At 41.1% G+C, this 17,822-nt stretch overlaps 2 protein-coding genes across 2 annotated transcripts; both read left to right on the top strand.

Moving 5' to 3' along the window:
- The first annotated feature begins 3,630 nt into the window (after window positions 1-3,630).
- Window positions 3,631-11,002, top strand: LOC139629827 (cyclic AMP-responsive element-binding protein 3-like protein 3-B). Its single transcript, XM_071492719.1, has 10 exons — window positions 3,631-3,815; window positions 4,151-4,249; window positions 4,628-4,901; window positions 5,474-5,604; window positions 5,880-5,990; window positions 6,207-6,313; window positions 8,602-8,670; window positions 9,471-9,555; window positions 9,946-10,039; window positions 10,144-11,002. Exons 1-10 carry the CDS (start codon window positions 3,795-3,797, stop codon window positions 10,332-10,334), a joined length of 1,182 nt encoding a protein of 393 aa, XP_071348820.1. The 5' UTR covers window positions 3,631-3,794; the 3' UTR covers window positions 10,335-11,002.
- A 3,639-nt stretch (window positions 11,003-14,641) lies between these two features.
- LOC139629792 (relaxin-3 receptor 1-like) lies at window positions 14,642-17,153 on the top strand. Its single transcript, XM_071492630.1, has 3 exons — window positions 14,642-15,421; window positions 15,644-16,087; window positions 16,171-17,153. The coding sequence occupies exons 1-3, from the start codon at window positions 15,080-15,082 to the stop codon at window positions 16,780-16,782; spliced, it is 1,398 nt and encodes a 465-aa protein (XP_071348731.1). The 5' UTR covers window positions 14,642-15,079; the 3' UTR covers window positions 16,783-17,153.
- Window positions 17,154-17,822: the final 669 nt, after the last annotated feature.

Genomic DNA, 17,822 nt, shown 5'->3' with positions numbered 1-17,822 from the left:
CAACAACATCAAGAAGAAGGAACACCAGAAGCTCAAGAAACACCAAGGGCTGAAATAGGAGCTAGAAAAGATGTGGAGAGTAAAGGCAACAAAGGTACCAGTGGTAATTGGAGCACTGGGGGCTGTGACCTCCAAACCTGGAATCTTGCTGCAGCAGATTCCAGGTACATGTGAGGTCTCTGTCCAGAAGAGAGCAGTCCTAGGAACAGCTAAGGTGCTGTGCAGAACCCTCAAACTCCCAGGACTCTGGTAGAGGACCTGAGCTTGAGGAAGACACACACCACACCTCACCACCCCAGGGAGGGTGGGAGGGAGATTGTTTTTTTTTACACACACACACAAACACATATATATATTTAAAATTCCACTTGTATCTTTATATTACACACCAGTCTCCCTGTTAAGAAAGGCTAGTGTCTTATGTTTATGATGATAAAGAAAGATAGGAAATAGAACAGGTGCTGGGCTGCTGCTACCATATTATTCTGGCCCCTGGATGTGTGCTTAATCTTCCTGTTCTGAAGCTGAAATTATGGCTTTGTCAGTTGACAGGTGCGCCAAATATGAGCAACCAACTTCAGAATTGCTTTCATTCTTCTTATTTGTGTGACACACTGGGAATTTCCCAAAAGCTCCCAGATATTGAATCATTTTGTGCACATCAGAGTTATCACTGAGCTCCAGATAAGAGCCATACAACATGCATTTCACAGCCGGTGGAGTGATAACGCTGTTAGAGCACACTCTCTGCTTTTCACCTGCGCTAATGATGAAAAAAAATGGATATAACTGGGTTGGTCTCATTACCTACAACCTTTCTTTTCCCACCACATCTCTTTTTACTTTTGTGAGAACAGCTCAGCTTAGTATTTTCAATATGTCATACATTTCACAACTCCTTGTCAAGGAAATATGAACCATTACATCATTTTATTTCGGCTTGAGTTACATATATGGGAGTTAGAGGGTTCTGCGCAGTATCTTAGCTGTTCCTAGAACATATATATATATGTGTATATGTGTGTGTGTATATATATATATATACACACACACATATACACACACACATATATATATATATGTATATACATATATATATATGTGTATATGTGTGTGTATACACACACACACACACACACACACACACACACACACACACACACACACACATATATATATATATATATATGACAGACTTTTCATTTCTGAACTTCTTTTCTGAATTTATATATATATATATATAATGTGACTGAAGTTAAAATTGTGCTGCTGCTACTTCTTGACCTGCAGTAACATTCAAAGGGACGTGATGCTATAGATTTGCAGTATGATATCAGGTGCAATAAAAGCAATTATCTGTGCTGTGCCACAACCAATTCTTGGTATCCAGAGATCCAGAGAAACATCATGGTTAGATAACATCTGCATGTACTTTGAAACCATGATCTGAAGACAGAACAGCAATAAAGATAGCAGAACTCTGCTGCCATGCAATTAGGTGTATTACTGTACTGATAATACCAGGCTCTCTGCCAGAGATACATGGATTTTTAATGCAACAAATATGCTTAAGAAGCAAGTGGAAGTGGTTCATAGAGGAGCCACACTAACAGATTTTTTTTTTTATATAAATGAATTTATATTCTACATGGTCCAGAATGAATCAATGTAACCATAATTCATATCAGCTCCACAAGAATAGATTTCCTATATTATAACTGTATATTCAAAGATTTTTGAACATTAGAGATTATTATTATTACTATTATTGAATGGTATTTGTAGTCTCTAAAGACTAAAACACCCACAAGAGCTGTAGAATTAATGTCTGTCTCAAAAAACTGTTGAAGTCAAAATTCAGAGCTGCTTTAGAGAGTTTGATTTATCCACAATATGTAACATGCCAGACACACAGTCAGAAGAGATAAGAAAAGAAAAGGCTTCTTCCTATCTTTATAGCTTATATAGAAAATAACTCTCAATGGTTTCAGCTGTGTGCCACAAAAACCCCAGGTGTGAAGCTGACCATGGACCTTTGTGACCTGAGATCACCTTTTCTTTCTTCCCACATACTCATGTCCCTCCCCACTCTGATACTTTTGAATGGTTTAGTAGAAGCAACAATGTCCCAGAAAAAAAAATAATCAAAAGAAACCAAATCACATCTCAGTCTACTTTGAACTGTCTGATAAAGGTAAAAATGTCAAAGAAATCATATGAAGAGGAATGAAAATGGCTTTCAATTATTTGAGTTGCCAAAAGTACATACTAGGCTGAATGTCTTTCCTTAGAGGTAGCACAATGCTTTGAAGTGAAGGCACTGATGGAAGGATTGTGTTTATATTCATTCTGGAAACTAGAAGACAGACTGTTCATTTCTGAACTGAAGATAAGTATAATAGCTCTGGAAGAATCGCTTCCCCACTGTTGATTATTTGTTACATACCTCTTTGTAAATGTGTTAATGCTGTGAGGACACATTATGTAATTCCCTTTCTTTATGGTGTGTAGGTTTAGGAATAACACAAATCAGATGCTCCTAATTATGGCAATAAAGATAAGACACCGAGGCCTCGTGAGTTTGTTCTGCTATATGAAAGCAAAACATTTTTGTCATTGTTCAGCTGAAACTGAATGATGAAACTGAATGATGAAGTGCCCTTATTAATACACACCAGTTAGAAAAGTTTGACAGACTCACTAGTAAGTGTGAGAGGGTACATATAACCAACTTTTTTTTTTTTTTTTTGCTTGTGTGCCTTTATAACAAAGTAATGTCTGCTCATGACCCATCATTGGCGACCTCTCTCAGGGAAGAATAGAGGGAAATTATCCTTAGACTAACAAGACTAAGAATAGCACAAGCCATGCCAGCAGTTCTGTGAGCTAAATGCTAAACTTTCCTAAGCTTTCCTGACAACCTACTCACCCTCCTGCGGAGCCACACAAGGCTTTATACAGCTTTTTCATATTTGCAGTAGAACTTATGTGTGAGACGTCCCCCTGTGAAAGATCACCAAAATTACTACAGTTCCAAAGGGACATGAATGAGTGTACAAAATGTCAGTCCATCTAGAGGTTGTGATATTTCAGTGGTGGACCAACAAACCAAAACGGACCAAGACGCTGCTGGCATGGCTGAGAATGGTTTTTTTGGGGGGGAGGGGTTCCAGTCTCTAAATTAGGAACCTCTGTGAAAGGAGAAGGTGTGAAATATTGAAAAAAGTGGCTGTTTATTATCACTACTCATGATAATCATGAGTTATATGTTAAATTTCAAGGGTAAGTGAACTGGTAGAGAAGTGGAGCAGTAAGTTTTTGTTTGCTTCAGGCAAAAGTCAATTCAAATAAAACCTAAGCTTTTCTGACATTGACAGATGAAGTGAAACCTTGACTCTATCCACCCTCTGCTTCTGAAGGCAATAGAAAAGGGCTCTAAATCAATCCTGTCCAACAAAAAATGAATGTGAAACTACACAGCGAATCAATCCTGACTTGTAATGATTACATCAAAGATCACTAAACTATGTGGGAGCAACTTTGACTAATTCATCTATCAGTGACTCTTCTTATTGTGCTGATTGGCTCTCTCAGCTGTCTGTTTAACACTGGATTGGACAGTGATCACCTGCGTTGGGGGACTGTATCATGTGGAATTTCAACTTTGTCCCTTGAAACAGATGCAAGCATTTCTCCTAGACACAAAGCCACAGAGGATCGTCTTGATCTGGCTGTGTGTTCCTGCTGCAAAGTTTCACTGAGATTTCATCAGCTGCTGCTTCAATATTGGAAATATGACACTGATTACAGACAAGGTAAGACACATTTGTAATCAGATCACTGGGTGCAACTACTGTGTAAGAGTAAGATCAGAATCTGTAAGATTCAGACTGAGCGTATGTGAAGAAAAAAAAAAGTTTTTTAAAGATGGTAAAAGTGGATATGTATTGATTTAGGGAGTCTTAGTCAAAAGCAACTATGGGATTGAACAACTACAATTTGAAACCTCAACTGGAGAGATTAGTGATATTCTATAAAATACAGTAAGAGCAGACAGGCTGGTTAAACAGCTGTTCCTCTGAGCTGTTCCACTGGCAGTGAGCTGTTCCTCCACAGTAAACACATCACTCAGGGTAGTTGTTCATTTCAGGTGCATGGTGGGTTGGACTTCAGTGACCTCCTGCTCAGGAACACAGATGAGACCACCAGTTGCCACAGCAACCAGCCGTGGACGATCACAATTCATGACGTGAGTACGGCGATCATTCTGCACAGTTTGCCTCTGAACAGAGATGCTCAGGGGACAATATAATCACAACCACAACCACGGATTCTCATTAGTTAGTGTGATCTGTATTCTCAACAAGAGTCATGTGTTATTGAGCTGAATCTTAGGATGTATATGAGCTAATTATGAGTTTCACTGCAGTCTCCTGTATGGCTCTAAGCTAAATGACAGTGATGAGGCAAAGAGTCATCGGCAAATGAGCTGAAGGGATTGAATGGCTGCAGTGTTTATGCTCTTGTCCGCGCTCGTGTGTGGGAATATGATTGTCAGATTAAGCAGTGGTAGTGTCATGTGATGATGTACACATACCTCATACCTTATGTATACATTCCTCCTCAGCCCATGAGCCCTCAGGGAAGTGCTGCAGATGACTTCCTGGACACCCTGCTGGGTGGGAGCGACTCCTCCTCAGCTCTGGCCTCCCCCCTGTGGTCACCCTGCACCACCGACAGCGGCATCAATGAGGACCCCCCGACCGATCCCACAGAGAGCCCTCACCCAAGCTCCTGCACAGATTTTCCAGCTTTTTATACACCAGCTTTCCCTCAGCCTCCACCTCTGGAGAGTCAGCTGCCAGCAAATGAAAAAACAGCTGATGTTTCCATTGATCTCAGTAAGACCAGATTTACAGTGGCACTTACATATGGGGGGAAAAAAAAACATCTGTGAGAGTTGCGGTTACAGATTGAGATAGATTGTTTCAATAGTGGGCACAAATGTTAGGTTAAAATGCACAAAAACCACAGGAACAAGCTGAACCAGGGCAAACGAAGACCTTAATACGAGCTTTATCCATTTGCACTTTGTGTTGCAGAATAATGAGAGCTATTGACTGAGCCTCTAAAGGCTAAAGGCCCTTTCAAAGAGCACATCATTTGGTTTTCTGATTTCTGAGCATTTGTAAAGCATGAAAGGTTGTGCAATTGTTATTCCTCACATGAGGAAGTTGTCTTTTAAGGTCTTTTGAATTATTGTCCCTATTAACAATGCATATTGTTGACCCCGCAGTGCTAGAAAATACATTGTGTGACATTGTAAGTTGGACTGCAAAGAGCAGCAGGGGTGCAGCAATCACAGATCTCTAGTTTTAGACACAGGACCAACCTAGAAATTTCATGTTTTCTTTGAATGGCACATTGGTAATTTTGCGAATCATTTTAATGCTTTTACTGGTTCAATCTACAGGCTGGGAGTCCAGTGACCTACAGGAGGAGTTTGGAATTGCACATTATCTCACTATGAGCCAAATCTCCCCGATATCGTCCAGTGAGACGCTCACAGTGAAGGACCTGCTGTTGTCAAACCTGGGGCAGAAAGTAAGGAGAGAGGAGTTGAATATTTCTGTGAAAAAATGACATTTTGTCAGCTCTCTAACCAACAGGGGCATAATATAAGATAAGTTAGCAATAAGATAACTGTATGCTCAACTGCTTGTATAATTTGAAAGCAGAGACCCTCTTGTGATGACCTGTCCCACTCTGAGAGCCAGAGTGCACCCTTTGTACCAAATGAACAACATTTTCTGAGCTTCTTTGGATAAGTTGCCTAGAGAGTCACTTTAGCTGGACTATTCTGTCCATCTGTTTCACAGGGGCAAAAAATCCCCCAGAATTCCCTGCAGGAGCTCGTACTTAATGAGGATGAGAAGACGCTTCTGGCTAAAGAAGGGGTGAACTTGCCCAGCAAACTGCCTCTGTCCAAGGTATATGAGCAAGACACACACTTGCATGTATGTAGGGCAGATACTTCTACACACACACACACACACACACACACACACATACACACACACACACACACCATACCCATCCACTCACACACTCATCTAAATCTAAGTCTCTATCCCCAGTTACACATCCTCCTTTGTCCTTATTCTTTCTTGTCCCTATCCTCCCATGTGTTTCATCTCCCTGACAAGTTTGAAGACAGGGTTTTGAAGAAGATCCGGCGGAAAATCCGCAACAAGCGCTCGGCTCAAGAAAGTCGGAAGAAGAAGAGAGAATATGTCGATAGTCTGGAGGGAAGGTAGGAGCCAGCTGCACTCAGCATCCTCACTCAATATGACATTATATTTGCATACTTTGACCTAGAAAATTAAACTTTTATCTGTATTACTCTGACGCACTTTATAATGAGCCTGCTTTGTCATACACTTAATTAACTTTAACAAACTGTTGCATGCGTGGGGAGAAGATTCACCTAAATAACCAATCTGACTATTTATCATTGTTGATAAAGGGGAAATCATTAAGGCTTTTTCACTTGCTGATACCTGGTGTTTATCTGGTCTTTCTTTGAAAAAGCTCCTCTGGCTCATAGGAAATTCAGAGTAACAGGAGGAGTTTGTTTGGAATAAAGGCAACAGAGCTAAACAGCAGCAGCTGTCAAGGCTGACCAAACACAGAGACACCAGACACTTACAGAAACTCCAACTTTGTCAAGGCAAAAAGGCTTCACGGAGCTGGACACAAAGTTAATTGATATCTGGGGAATTCAGTGCCAAAACGTTACAGAAGTAACAGGCAGTTGCCACTGTTGTTGCCAAGCTGAAAATGCATGGGCCTCGCAGATTTATTTTTGTTTATTTACTAGTACTGGTAATTATGAACCAGGCACACTGAGGAGCAACATTTTTAGTGGACAGCTCCACGCGAGAACTGTCAAATTGTGGATTATAGAATGGACAAAGCTATGAAGAACTAAGAGAAATAATTCATTTTTGCAGCATAATCATTAACTAATGAAGGAGTTTAAGTGCATGAAAATATGATGAGAGTATAATAAGTAAAATACTTGTACTCTCATGTCTGTGTCCACCAAAATACTCAAAATACTCAAAAAAATGTACACATTGTTGATAACACAGGTCTACGGCCCTGCTAATAGTTCACAGTGGTGCTTCAAGCTAAATGATAACTCATTTTAGTGTAATGTGTTAATATGCTAACATTTGCAAAGTAGCACTAAACACAAACTACAGCTGGGGGACCTGATGATGCTGCTTGATAAAAAGTCAGGGGATCAAAGAGATTACAAATGGCAATTTCATTGCAATTCATTCATTAGTAGTGGAGGCATTTCACGCAAAACCAAGAATGTCAAGCTCATGGTGGCACTACAGGAAAAGTAAGAAGCTCTTTAAAATCAGTATGCTTCATTGTCTGGAAACCGTTAATGTCTGTACAACATTTCATCTCAGAGCATGCAATGTTTGTGTATGAGATATTTCCATCTGGACCAAAGAGGTGGACTGACTGACAAACTGACATTGTCATGCATAGGGATATGTCACTAGCTTGGCTAAATACTGTTATTGTTCACTTACTGAAGTACTATGTATGTAACATTAAATAGATCCTTGTATCCTTGCAACATGTGACCCTATACATACAGACTAATCGAAGATGACTCATTCATGTATTCTATAAGGCAACATAAATAGGCTATATATCTATATACTGTGAGAAAAGGGAGCGGGTAAGCATTACCATTTGAATGAATGAACAGTCTCAGAGTGTGATTTCCAATCCATTCAGAATATTTTACATAAACAGTGCAGCTGCTCTGCTTCAGCTCTATTTTGAGTCCTATCTGGGGTCAGCTGGACAGAAAACATACTATAGTGTGATAGCCAGCAGCACAAAGGGGCGGCTAAATTGTTCTGTGTTGCGGCTGGAGGCGGGAGGGGGAGGAGGGGTGGGAAGATTAAGCAGAAATTGAGGATGGTGCATAGTTGCAGCATCTCACAATAGAGGCACAGGAGGTTTTGCCAAGATGAAGCTCAGTTTAGTCCTCCTCCTCCTCCTCCTCTCCTCTCCCTCCAGGCTGCACAGAATGAACCCTACCACACAGCCAGCCAGCCTTTGTCACCAGATTTGTTCATCCTGCCTGCCTCCCCCACGTTGCTTTAAATACATAATTATGTGCTATCTACATCTTATTTAGGCTTGAGCTCTACTGCCTCTGGGTAACCGTGCTTCATGATGGGGGGTGAAACTGTCACTCCCAGTGAGCAGAGTCAGCATTTGTTGATAATTAAGCCAGCATATCAACACGCTATCGTTATCAGTGGTGGCTCAGCTCAGTCAGAGGGCCATAATGGAGGGTGACTCATGGTGAGAAAACGAAAACACGAGAGACAGCACAAGAAGAAAGGAGGGGGGAGTAGGGGGTCACTGGATGACAGGATGGGGTGCAAGATAACACTCAGATATTGGAAAAGAGAGAAATGAAGGGGGAGACAATGTAACATAATAACACTGTGTTATTTAATACCCTTCTTTTCTTTTTCCTTGCTCTTGCTCTTTCTGTAGGATGTCTGCATGTAGTGCTCACAACCTCGAGCTGCAGAGAAAGATCCAGCAGTTGGAGGAGACCAACAAGTGAGTCCTCAAATGAGTCAAACAAGGACTATAACTAATGATTATTTTCATCATAGACTGACATATGCTTTACTTAAGTTTTTGTTCAAGCAAATTTTCAGACAGGTGGCAGATTTTATTGACTTTTTCTGCAGGGTGTAAAGGGACCTTGTACAGTGCAGACACATGCTTCAGTGAACTGAAGTGTTACAGTCCCTACAGTATCTTTCTTGTCAAACTAAAACTGTCAAATAAATGTAGTGGAGTAGAAAGTACAATATTTCCTGCTAAAATGTTGTGTATAAAGAAACATTAAATGGAAATATTTCAATAAAGTACAAGTACCTCATCATTGTGCTTAAATACAGTACTTAGAATTAATGTACTTAATTACTTTCCATCATGCTAATACAATTTCTTAACATTACTTACTTCAGCACACATTGATATTAATGTTGTTCAATGACCCAACCAGATAAAACTCCTGAGTTCCTGAGTGAAAACAAAAGTCTGTCACTGTTTCATTGATCTATCTTGATGACGACATGGTTAAGAAAACTTTATACCTTGTTCAAAATCAGAGCTGAAGAGGCTCAATATAAAATTACCAGAATACAAAGCCAATCCAACTGACACCGTGTCGTCTGGCTTTGTTTCCTCGTCATCCTGCTATCTCATTAGGCTGCTTTGTTCCTGACGCTGGCTGGCTGCAGTGAATTGGAACAAAAAGTGGAAAGAGGCCACTTATGCACACTTCCCCACAGTGTGCTGTTCGTCTTTCCTCTTTTTTCTTCATCTTCTTGCCTTTATTTGTGTTGCAGTGTCCTGTTGGAGCAGCTAAACCAGCTACAGGCTCTTCTTCCTAACAGCTCCAGCAAAACATCACAGAGAGGGACCTGCATCCTGGTGAGATATATGACACAATTAATCTGTACTTGTGAGAATTTGCTTAGACAGCAAAATCTGCAACAACTAAATAATAGATAGACGTATAGATATAGTATACCTAGATACCTGAGGAGGCTCAGCTCAGTCTATTGTATATCTAAAAATGATGTGTTTGGGCACATCATTAAAAACCACTGCCTGTGTTCCATTGTTGACTACTGCTGTGTTTACTCTAAAGATGTTAATCAAGTCCAGCATTTGAGTAGCAGATGCACTCATCTTTTCTGCAAAATCATATGTAGGTTATGCCTAATAACTCTTTTTCTTCTCCTCCCCACACTTTTTGTTATTTCCCTCTGCTGCCTTCTCTTGGCCTGTCTTTGTCCTGCTGTCTGTATTTATGTCCAGGTTTTGCTCCTCTCCTTCTCTCTGCTCATTTCCTCAAATCTTCAGCCAGACCCTTACAGCCAGCTCAGCCAGGGAGAATACACAGACAGCAAAGGTCTGTAGGCATGCATACACAGATTTTGTTTTTCTCTCTCTCTTAGAGTCACGCTCTCACACAAACACACATTTATGCCTCTCCACTATGCCTCTGCCCCTCAGTGCCATCCCGTTCCCTGCTGTCGATGGATGAAGTACAGGATGTTCCTCCTCCTCCTCCTCCTCCTGTCCTTTCCAGGGGCTTTGAGGCCTTTTGCAGGCTGACAGAGAAGCTCTGGCCCTGGACAGATTTCCCCAATGTGGACTCCCAGTCCTCTCACCACCAGGATCACAGGCACCGGGACGATCACTGATCTCCTCAGGACCCCCAGGAAGAATAACAGCAGCAAAGGAGTGCAGGCTCGCTTATAGGCGCAGCATCCAAATTAGCAGTTTTATGGCTTTGCAGCATCTGTGTCTCACTGCAGAGACTGAGTGAGGTGTCACGGTGTGTTTGTCATCCACTCTAACAAACAAACGGCTACCTAAAAGACTTTTCTAAGAGAAATTCACTCACTTAAATGGAGGTCGTTGAGGTCACGCACACAGATGAAATTTGTCTTTCTGTCTTTGGAAGATCGAAGCTTCAGGGACCTGGTGGATCATGTATTTTATTACTGATGTATCACTGCATGGTGTAGGCATGTACAGTATGGTCTGGAAAACAATGCAAATGTATATCCACAGCTCTATTTTATTATTCACTTTAATGTCAAAAACTTTATTTAGAATAATTTTAGGTGCAGTTTGTAACCATTCAGTGAAATGCTGACAAAGCACAAGAGAATTTAAAGTTCATTCAGTGAATTTTGGAAGCAACTGAAAGGTTTTGTTTCTTACAGTAATGCCATGTGTCCAGTTTGGAAGAGATTTGCATCCCAAAAATAATGAGGCAGTATTTGAAAAACAGATTTGTTCCCTAAAAATAAATTCCTTTACAAGCAAAAGTTCTCACCTTAATAAAAGCTAAGCTTCACTGTCATGCCAGCTGTCAATATTGGAAACTAGGCCTCAGATTAAAAAAAAAAATGTTAATGTCTTTTTTTAGTTTTGGAGCAAATAACTTTGTTATTACATTTGTGGAACTTTTGATTGGTCATTGAGCTATGTGATGTGACTTTTTAAGTGGGGTCAGAGAAAAGTGTTGCAAAAACGGTTGTTATCTAATTCATTAGCGGGGTAATGACTGAAGCTGCTGCCTGTTACACAGAGTTCATAACAACACTTAAGTGGTTATTCTTGTCTCCGCTTCGCAGGCTCAGCACCTTACATAATGTTCTCTCTTGTACACTACGCTCAGCTGTTACTCTCAAAATTTGTATCTCAAAACACAAAGCAAAGAGGAAACAATGATCCATCCCTGTCCACACTCACCAGCACACATTGTATATGCAGCGTTCTATCTTATATTTGTTCATTGTCTTCCAAGGCAGAGAATGAGGGCAACATCGAGGCCACATTTATTTTTAAACTGCTGAGGTTCGAGCAGCCTCTGCTCATGGTAGAAAGGAGAACTCAGCTCAGGCCAGTCCCTCAACATCATATTTACATATTCTATGCATTGACATTTTACTTAAATATGGAACAGAGTTTGCAGAAAGGCCATAGCTAACACTGAGGTAACAGGAGTCACTGCCTTGGAAATATTTTTTATAATATTTATGAGAATAAAATAATAATGTTTATTTCTAGAGCACTTTTTCAAACTCAAGTTAAAAAGTGCTTCACACAGGGCAGTAAATTAAAAATCATATAATGACATGAAAAGACATGAGAGTCTTTTGTGATTATAAAGCATATCTAGCCTCAATATAAATACTGTGAAAGTATCAAAGTACTCAGTCCACAGAGAAATGCAGACAGCTTGTATTCAGAAACTGCTTTAAAACGAGCAATCAGGAATTCCGTAACTTTGTGATGTCATAACAAAGCAGTCACTTCAACCACGCCCTAGGCCTGGCCAAGCCAGCTGGACCGTTCAACCTTGCAGAATTTGGTTTCTCTGAGTTATTACCTGAAATCTGCTATTTTTATTCGATCACTCACAAAACAACCAGCCAATCAGCTAGAAGGCTCAGAGCCTCTCTTCTGATTGGTTCACCAACCTGTTGCTACTAGAGCTCCAGAGAGAAGCAGAGACAGGAGATGTAAAACTACAATGAGATGATTTATAGCAGGCCTACTTAAAACCACAAACATATCTTCTTATGGCCTACAGCCATGCTATCAGCTCTGTGAAGTGGTATCTTGGCAGAGTAGTGCTTTGAGCTAAATGCTAATGCCAGCTATCCAACGTGCTCACTATGAAGATCTCAACATGCTGATGTTTAGCAGGTATAATGTTAATAATTTTAGCTCACTAGCATACTAACTATATTAAATAAAAAAATCATAAATTCATAAATAACCAGGGTTGTATACCTGGGACCAAACTATGATATATGGAGATAAGGATTTTTATAAAATATAACCCTGCAGATATATGAATAAATAACATACACAATTTTGTGATTTTATTTAGCAGCCTATAGTTTTGTTAGTGGCTAATGAAAAATGACAGGTGGGTGTTGTTCTGCAGGGGGGATTTGGACTTAAAACCTCAGCTTTAAAAAAAAACAAACAAACCCACAGCCCTGTTTGCAGAACAGGCATTATTTAATTTAACAATCCTCAATGACTGCCGTTTGTCCAAGCTGTTACAAGAACTGAGGAGGTAAGCAAACTGTAAAAGCTGCATGATTTCAGCAAACCTGAACCAAACATGCAGGTACACTATCCAGAGTGGGAGAGGGAAATGAATTATTGATCAGACTGCTTTAAGCATTGTGTTGTGGTGGTGTGATAAAGACTTATAGATGTAGGCAGAAATTCAATCAGAATATCAATCATGCAAGAGTTGAGCAGAGATGCGGCGAGTTCAGGCTGAAAGGAGGACACAGAAGGAAAAAAATCCCTGAGTTGAATATTATTACAAGATTAGTTTGTCCATTTGTGGTTTCATGAGCTCTTGATCATGGAAGCAGAAATGTTTTTTTTAATTATTTGATCATGTGCAGTGGCATTGACATTTTGGATTCTTTATGATGATATTTCTAATATATTTTTTGCCAATTCTTTGATTTGATCGTTGCTTGTCTGAGGAGCTTTATTAAAAACTGATTTGACTCCACTCTGAGGCAAGGACACAGTTAGAGATAGTGACTGGATCTCCACCTGTCACTGCTATTACACTTCATGCATTGCAAAGCCATTCAGAAAGTGAATGCTAATCACTTTGTCTGCGAGAAGCTCTCTTTGCCAACTTTGAACATCCACAAATCTATATCTGAATAACTGTATTATCCGAGCATTTTCAGTTCATTTAAGGCCTCTCTCATTTATAAAAATCCCTAACACAATTTTCTTCCTCATATAAATAAAATCTGAAGAAATAAAAAAGTCTGTATCTCACTGTATTCTCACCTTGTTCACCTTCACACAAGAACAAAAATTATCTTCTGCTTTATTTTCACTCACATGTAATTATCTAGGCTGGGGACATAACAAGAGAAGAAAAGAGGCAGCCAATGTCAGCACCTCCCTACTCCTTTGTTTTTTCCAGTGAAAAACAAAGACAAACTGATGAATTTGAAAGAAGACATCTTTAACTATCTTCACCAGAATGAAAATGAGGGCTTCAGGATCGGACTTCAACCATATCTGCATTTTCATCCATCTCAAATATTTGATGAACATTGACAAAGAAAAATGGAAACTGTCAACAAATTAGTGTTGTTTTAGACTAAAGTTGTTTCTGATTACTTATGAAATCAGAAAGAGAAACAGGGATGAGAATAAATTGCCTCCAAATGTCTTGACTGGACAGCATCTTAGAGGAGACGATCATTTATTTAATGTGCCCCGGAGCAAACTGGTGAGGTGTTGCAGTTTGCGTTTCACACACTCTGCTGCGCACAAATTCTTTATTAAATCCCAAATGCAAGTGGAAGGTTTATGAAAATTGGCCGATAAGCTACAGACTGTCCAAGTGAGTCCAGTCTTGACTGTGGAGGCTTGAGAGAATGACAGAATTTCTCCTGTGATAGCATGCATCTCCCTCCTCTTTTCTCTTTAATGCACACACATCTGGTCTCTGTGACACATTATCTGAATACTAACATTGACCTATAAGAAATGCAAATCAAACACACACACACACACACACACGCACACACAAACATCTCTCGCTCTCCCCTCTCTGGCTTTCACACAAAGACTGAAAGCTGTTTGAAATCTAATTTATCATTCTTCTGATGTTCATTTCAGATGCACATTTACAAACCCTTGTAGGTTAAACTGACTGAAATACCACCCTGTATAATTTACCTTCACATCATAGCTGGGATTTTAAGGGTAATATTGGGACATAACATCTGAGCCTGTAATCAGCTGCCTCCATCTAAAACTGAGGAAATGTTGAAGATGAGAAATGCCAGGAGATGACCTGCAACACCGCTTTAATTGAAAAAAATCAGAAACACTGCCTGAAATACATGTTTTCGAGCAAACAGTTAATCCAACAGCAAAGACAACTCAGGAAAAAAAAAAGAATGTTCTGTGATATATCAGGCTGCTAAATTATTTTCCCCACCATACAATAAAGCATAAGTCATTCCCTGTTTGCTTACCCATAAATGATCAGGAACTGTGATCAAAAGAACCTTTAAATACATATGATTGTAACTTTTAATGGAAATATAAACGATAAGTGGTTTGATTTCAGACTTAAATCTGAACTGTTGTTAGTGGATTTTCAGTCCTTCCCATTATATACATATTATATCCCATGTCGAAGCCGTGTCCATGCGCCGCCGAGCGGTGGAGGAGAGCGTCAGCCGCTATAAAGCCTCCTCCTGAAGCGGTGTCAGCATCACTGCGGGAGGAGGCAGGTGCGTCCGGCTGCCGCGTATTTATCTGTTCTTTTATTCCATATTTTCCATATTTGTGAGCGGATGCACTTTTCGAAATCACTCGGATAAATTGTGCAACTCTGCTCCCCCGCTGAGAGTTTGAACACTAAATGCAGGATGAGGACGATGCGGATTTTAGCCTCCACTCTCGCCCTCAGGTCCTCTCTGGAAGTCAGCCTGAAACAGGACGGAAACCTGCGGAACTTGCTTTAAAAAGTAACTCGCCTTTCTTTCTCTGCAGCATCATGCAGAGCAACAACAACGCGTCCGGACCCCTGACCCCTCTGAGTGTGTGCGGGGGAGAAGAGGATGAGCGCGAAATCTCCAAACTGGTCAGCACCACAGGTGCAGCCTCCAACCTGGCAACTTTTAACCTTTCGCTCAACTGCTGGCTCCACATCCTCTCCAAGGAGTCCTCACTGGACCTGCACGGAGACAGCGCGAACCTGGCAGTAGGTTTATTTAAGGATTTCTCTTTCTTACCAAACCATATTGGCAAATTGTGTAAAGAGTAATTTTGCATGAAACACTTCAACACATGCTGACAGAAAGCGCTTAAAGGTGTTTCTGTGCATGTTGCATGTTGTGTTGTGACTTTGATTTACTTGTGTGCACAGACGGATCCTGTTTACTACGAAACACTAAATGAAAATGTTGTTCCATATGTCTGACAGGTGCGGGTTCTCATTGCCCTGGTCTACCTGGTGGTGTGTGTCCTGGGGCTTGTGGGTAACTTCCTGGCACTGTTCCTGCTCCACTCCCGCCGCCGGGGCCACAACCACTCTGCTATCGACTGCTTTGTGATGAGTCTGGCGCTGACAGACCTCCAGTTTGTCCTCACCTTGCCCTTCTGGGCTGTCGACACGGTGCTGGACTTCCGCTGGCCCTTTGGCCACGTCATGTGTAAGATTGTGAGCTCGGTCACCACCCTCAACATGTACGCCAGCGTCTTCTTCCTCACCGCCATGAGTGTGACACGCTACCGCTCCCTGGTTACCTCCCTGAAGATGGACAGCCCTAGGATCGCCACTGCTCGTGCCAAGTGGGCCAGTTTAGCCATTTGGGTGGTGTCGCTGGTGGCTACGCTGCCTCATGCGTTCTACTCCACCACGGTCCAGGTTCTGAGACCGAACTGATTTGCTTACAGATTGTATTTTCTGTTGTGGGTGAGCAGCCTCTGATGCATTTGCTTTGTTTACAGGTATCTGCTGATGACGAGCTGTGCTTAGTGCGGTTCTCTGACTCCGACTCAGGCCATTGGGATCCCCAAGTCCTGCTTGGACTCTATCAAACCCAAAAAGTCCTCTTAGGATTTGTAGTCCCCTTGATTGTCATCACTGTGTGCTACCTCCTCCTCCTGAGGTTCATCCTGAGCCGGCGCATCGTAGGTAGCGTGGTCAGCGGAGGTGTCACAGAGAAGTCAGAGTGTGAGAGGGGACGCCACCGCCGCCGCTCCAAGGTCACTCGCTCTGTCACCATCGTAGTTCTGTCCTTTTTCATCTGCTGGCTGCCCAACCAGGCTCTCACCTTGTGGGGAGTGTTAATCAAATTTGACATGGTGCCCTTCAGTAAAGCCTTCTACAATGCCCAGGCCTATGCCTTCCCCCTGACTGTGTGTCTGGCTCATGCAAACAGCTGCCTCAACCCGGTGCTCTACTGCCTGATCCGACGAGAGTACAGAGCTGGACTGAAGGAGCTTCTGCTGAGAGTGTCTCACTCTGTCCAAAATGTCCTCACTCTGATTCTGAGAGGGAGACGAGTGGAGGAAGCACCATCCAGTCTGGTTATGATACACAAAGACGTCAACACGTGATTGACTTTTAGAGGAAAAGTTTGCCATTTTGGGAAATGTGCTTATAAACTTTTTACTTTCTAGAGTTAGATGAGAGGATTGATGTCACTCTCGTATCTGTACATTAAATGTGAAGCTAAAGCCAGCAGTCAGTGAGCTTAGCTTAGCATTAAGTCTGGAAACAGTTCGTCTGGCTCTGTCAAAGTCCATAAAACCTCTGAAACTCACTAATTAACACGGTGTGTCAAGTGTGTTTAACCCTAAAAATGTCCACTCACTCTTTACCTGTTACTTCCTGGAGTCATTGGTCTTTGAACAGATCACACAAACAAGATACAACATGTTACAATTAGTGAGCTTCAGAGGTGCTGATAGGTGAAACTTGTTACCTTTGCACAACTGCTGGCCGTCGCTTCATATTTAACGCACAGTATCAATCTTCTCATCTCACTCTCAGAACTCTCTCAAACCTTTCTTCTAATACTAAAAGAAATGTTCTTTTATGAGTCAACTTTGTGTGCCTCATTTTCTTTGGTACCATTTTTTGAAATCTACATTTCCGTCTGATACTGTCGTCCCTCCAAATCGATCTCAAAAACATGCACTCTACTACACACACCTGTTTCAGATACACCCGAAGAACTCAGAACTAATTTTGGAACAACTTTGGAAGTAATCTCCTGGGTCATTAACGTAGTCCATTCTTGAAAGTGATCCAACCCTCCAATCAGTCAGCTCCAAATTACAATGTGAACTGATTTTTTTCCCCACACAATCATGCAAAATACAGAGCAATGTTTGAATAGTTCCACTTGTAAAATGACTTTTTGTAGTTTGCATCTCGGACATCCACACAGGACTGCAAGGTGGACTGTGAGATTGTTACATTAACATGAGGATTGATATGTTTAATATGAATTTCTGTTATTGTGGCCAACTCTTTTAGGAGATTAAAATCTGCCACAGTTTACTCATCATATGCGGTAAAACTTAACTCCAGGATATTTGTCTTCGGTGTAGGCAGTGTTTGATGCTAGCATGAGATTGTCTGTCTTTTTTAT

The sequence above is a fragment of the Trachinotus anak genome, unplaced genomic scaffold (genome assembly GCF_046630095.1).
Source record: "Trachinotus anak isolate AG129_WGS33_773 ecotype Australia unplaced genomic scaffold, CSIRO_AGI_Tana_v1 ptg000012l, whole genome shotgun sequence".
Taxonomy (NCBI): Eukaryota; Metazoa; Chordata; class Actinopteri; order Carangiformes; family Carangidae; genus Trachinotus; species Trachinotus anak.
Note: the sequence above shows the minus strand (reverse complement) of the source record. Positions and strands in the feature narration are given on the sequence as shown.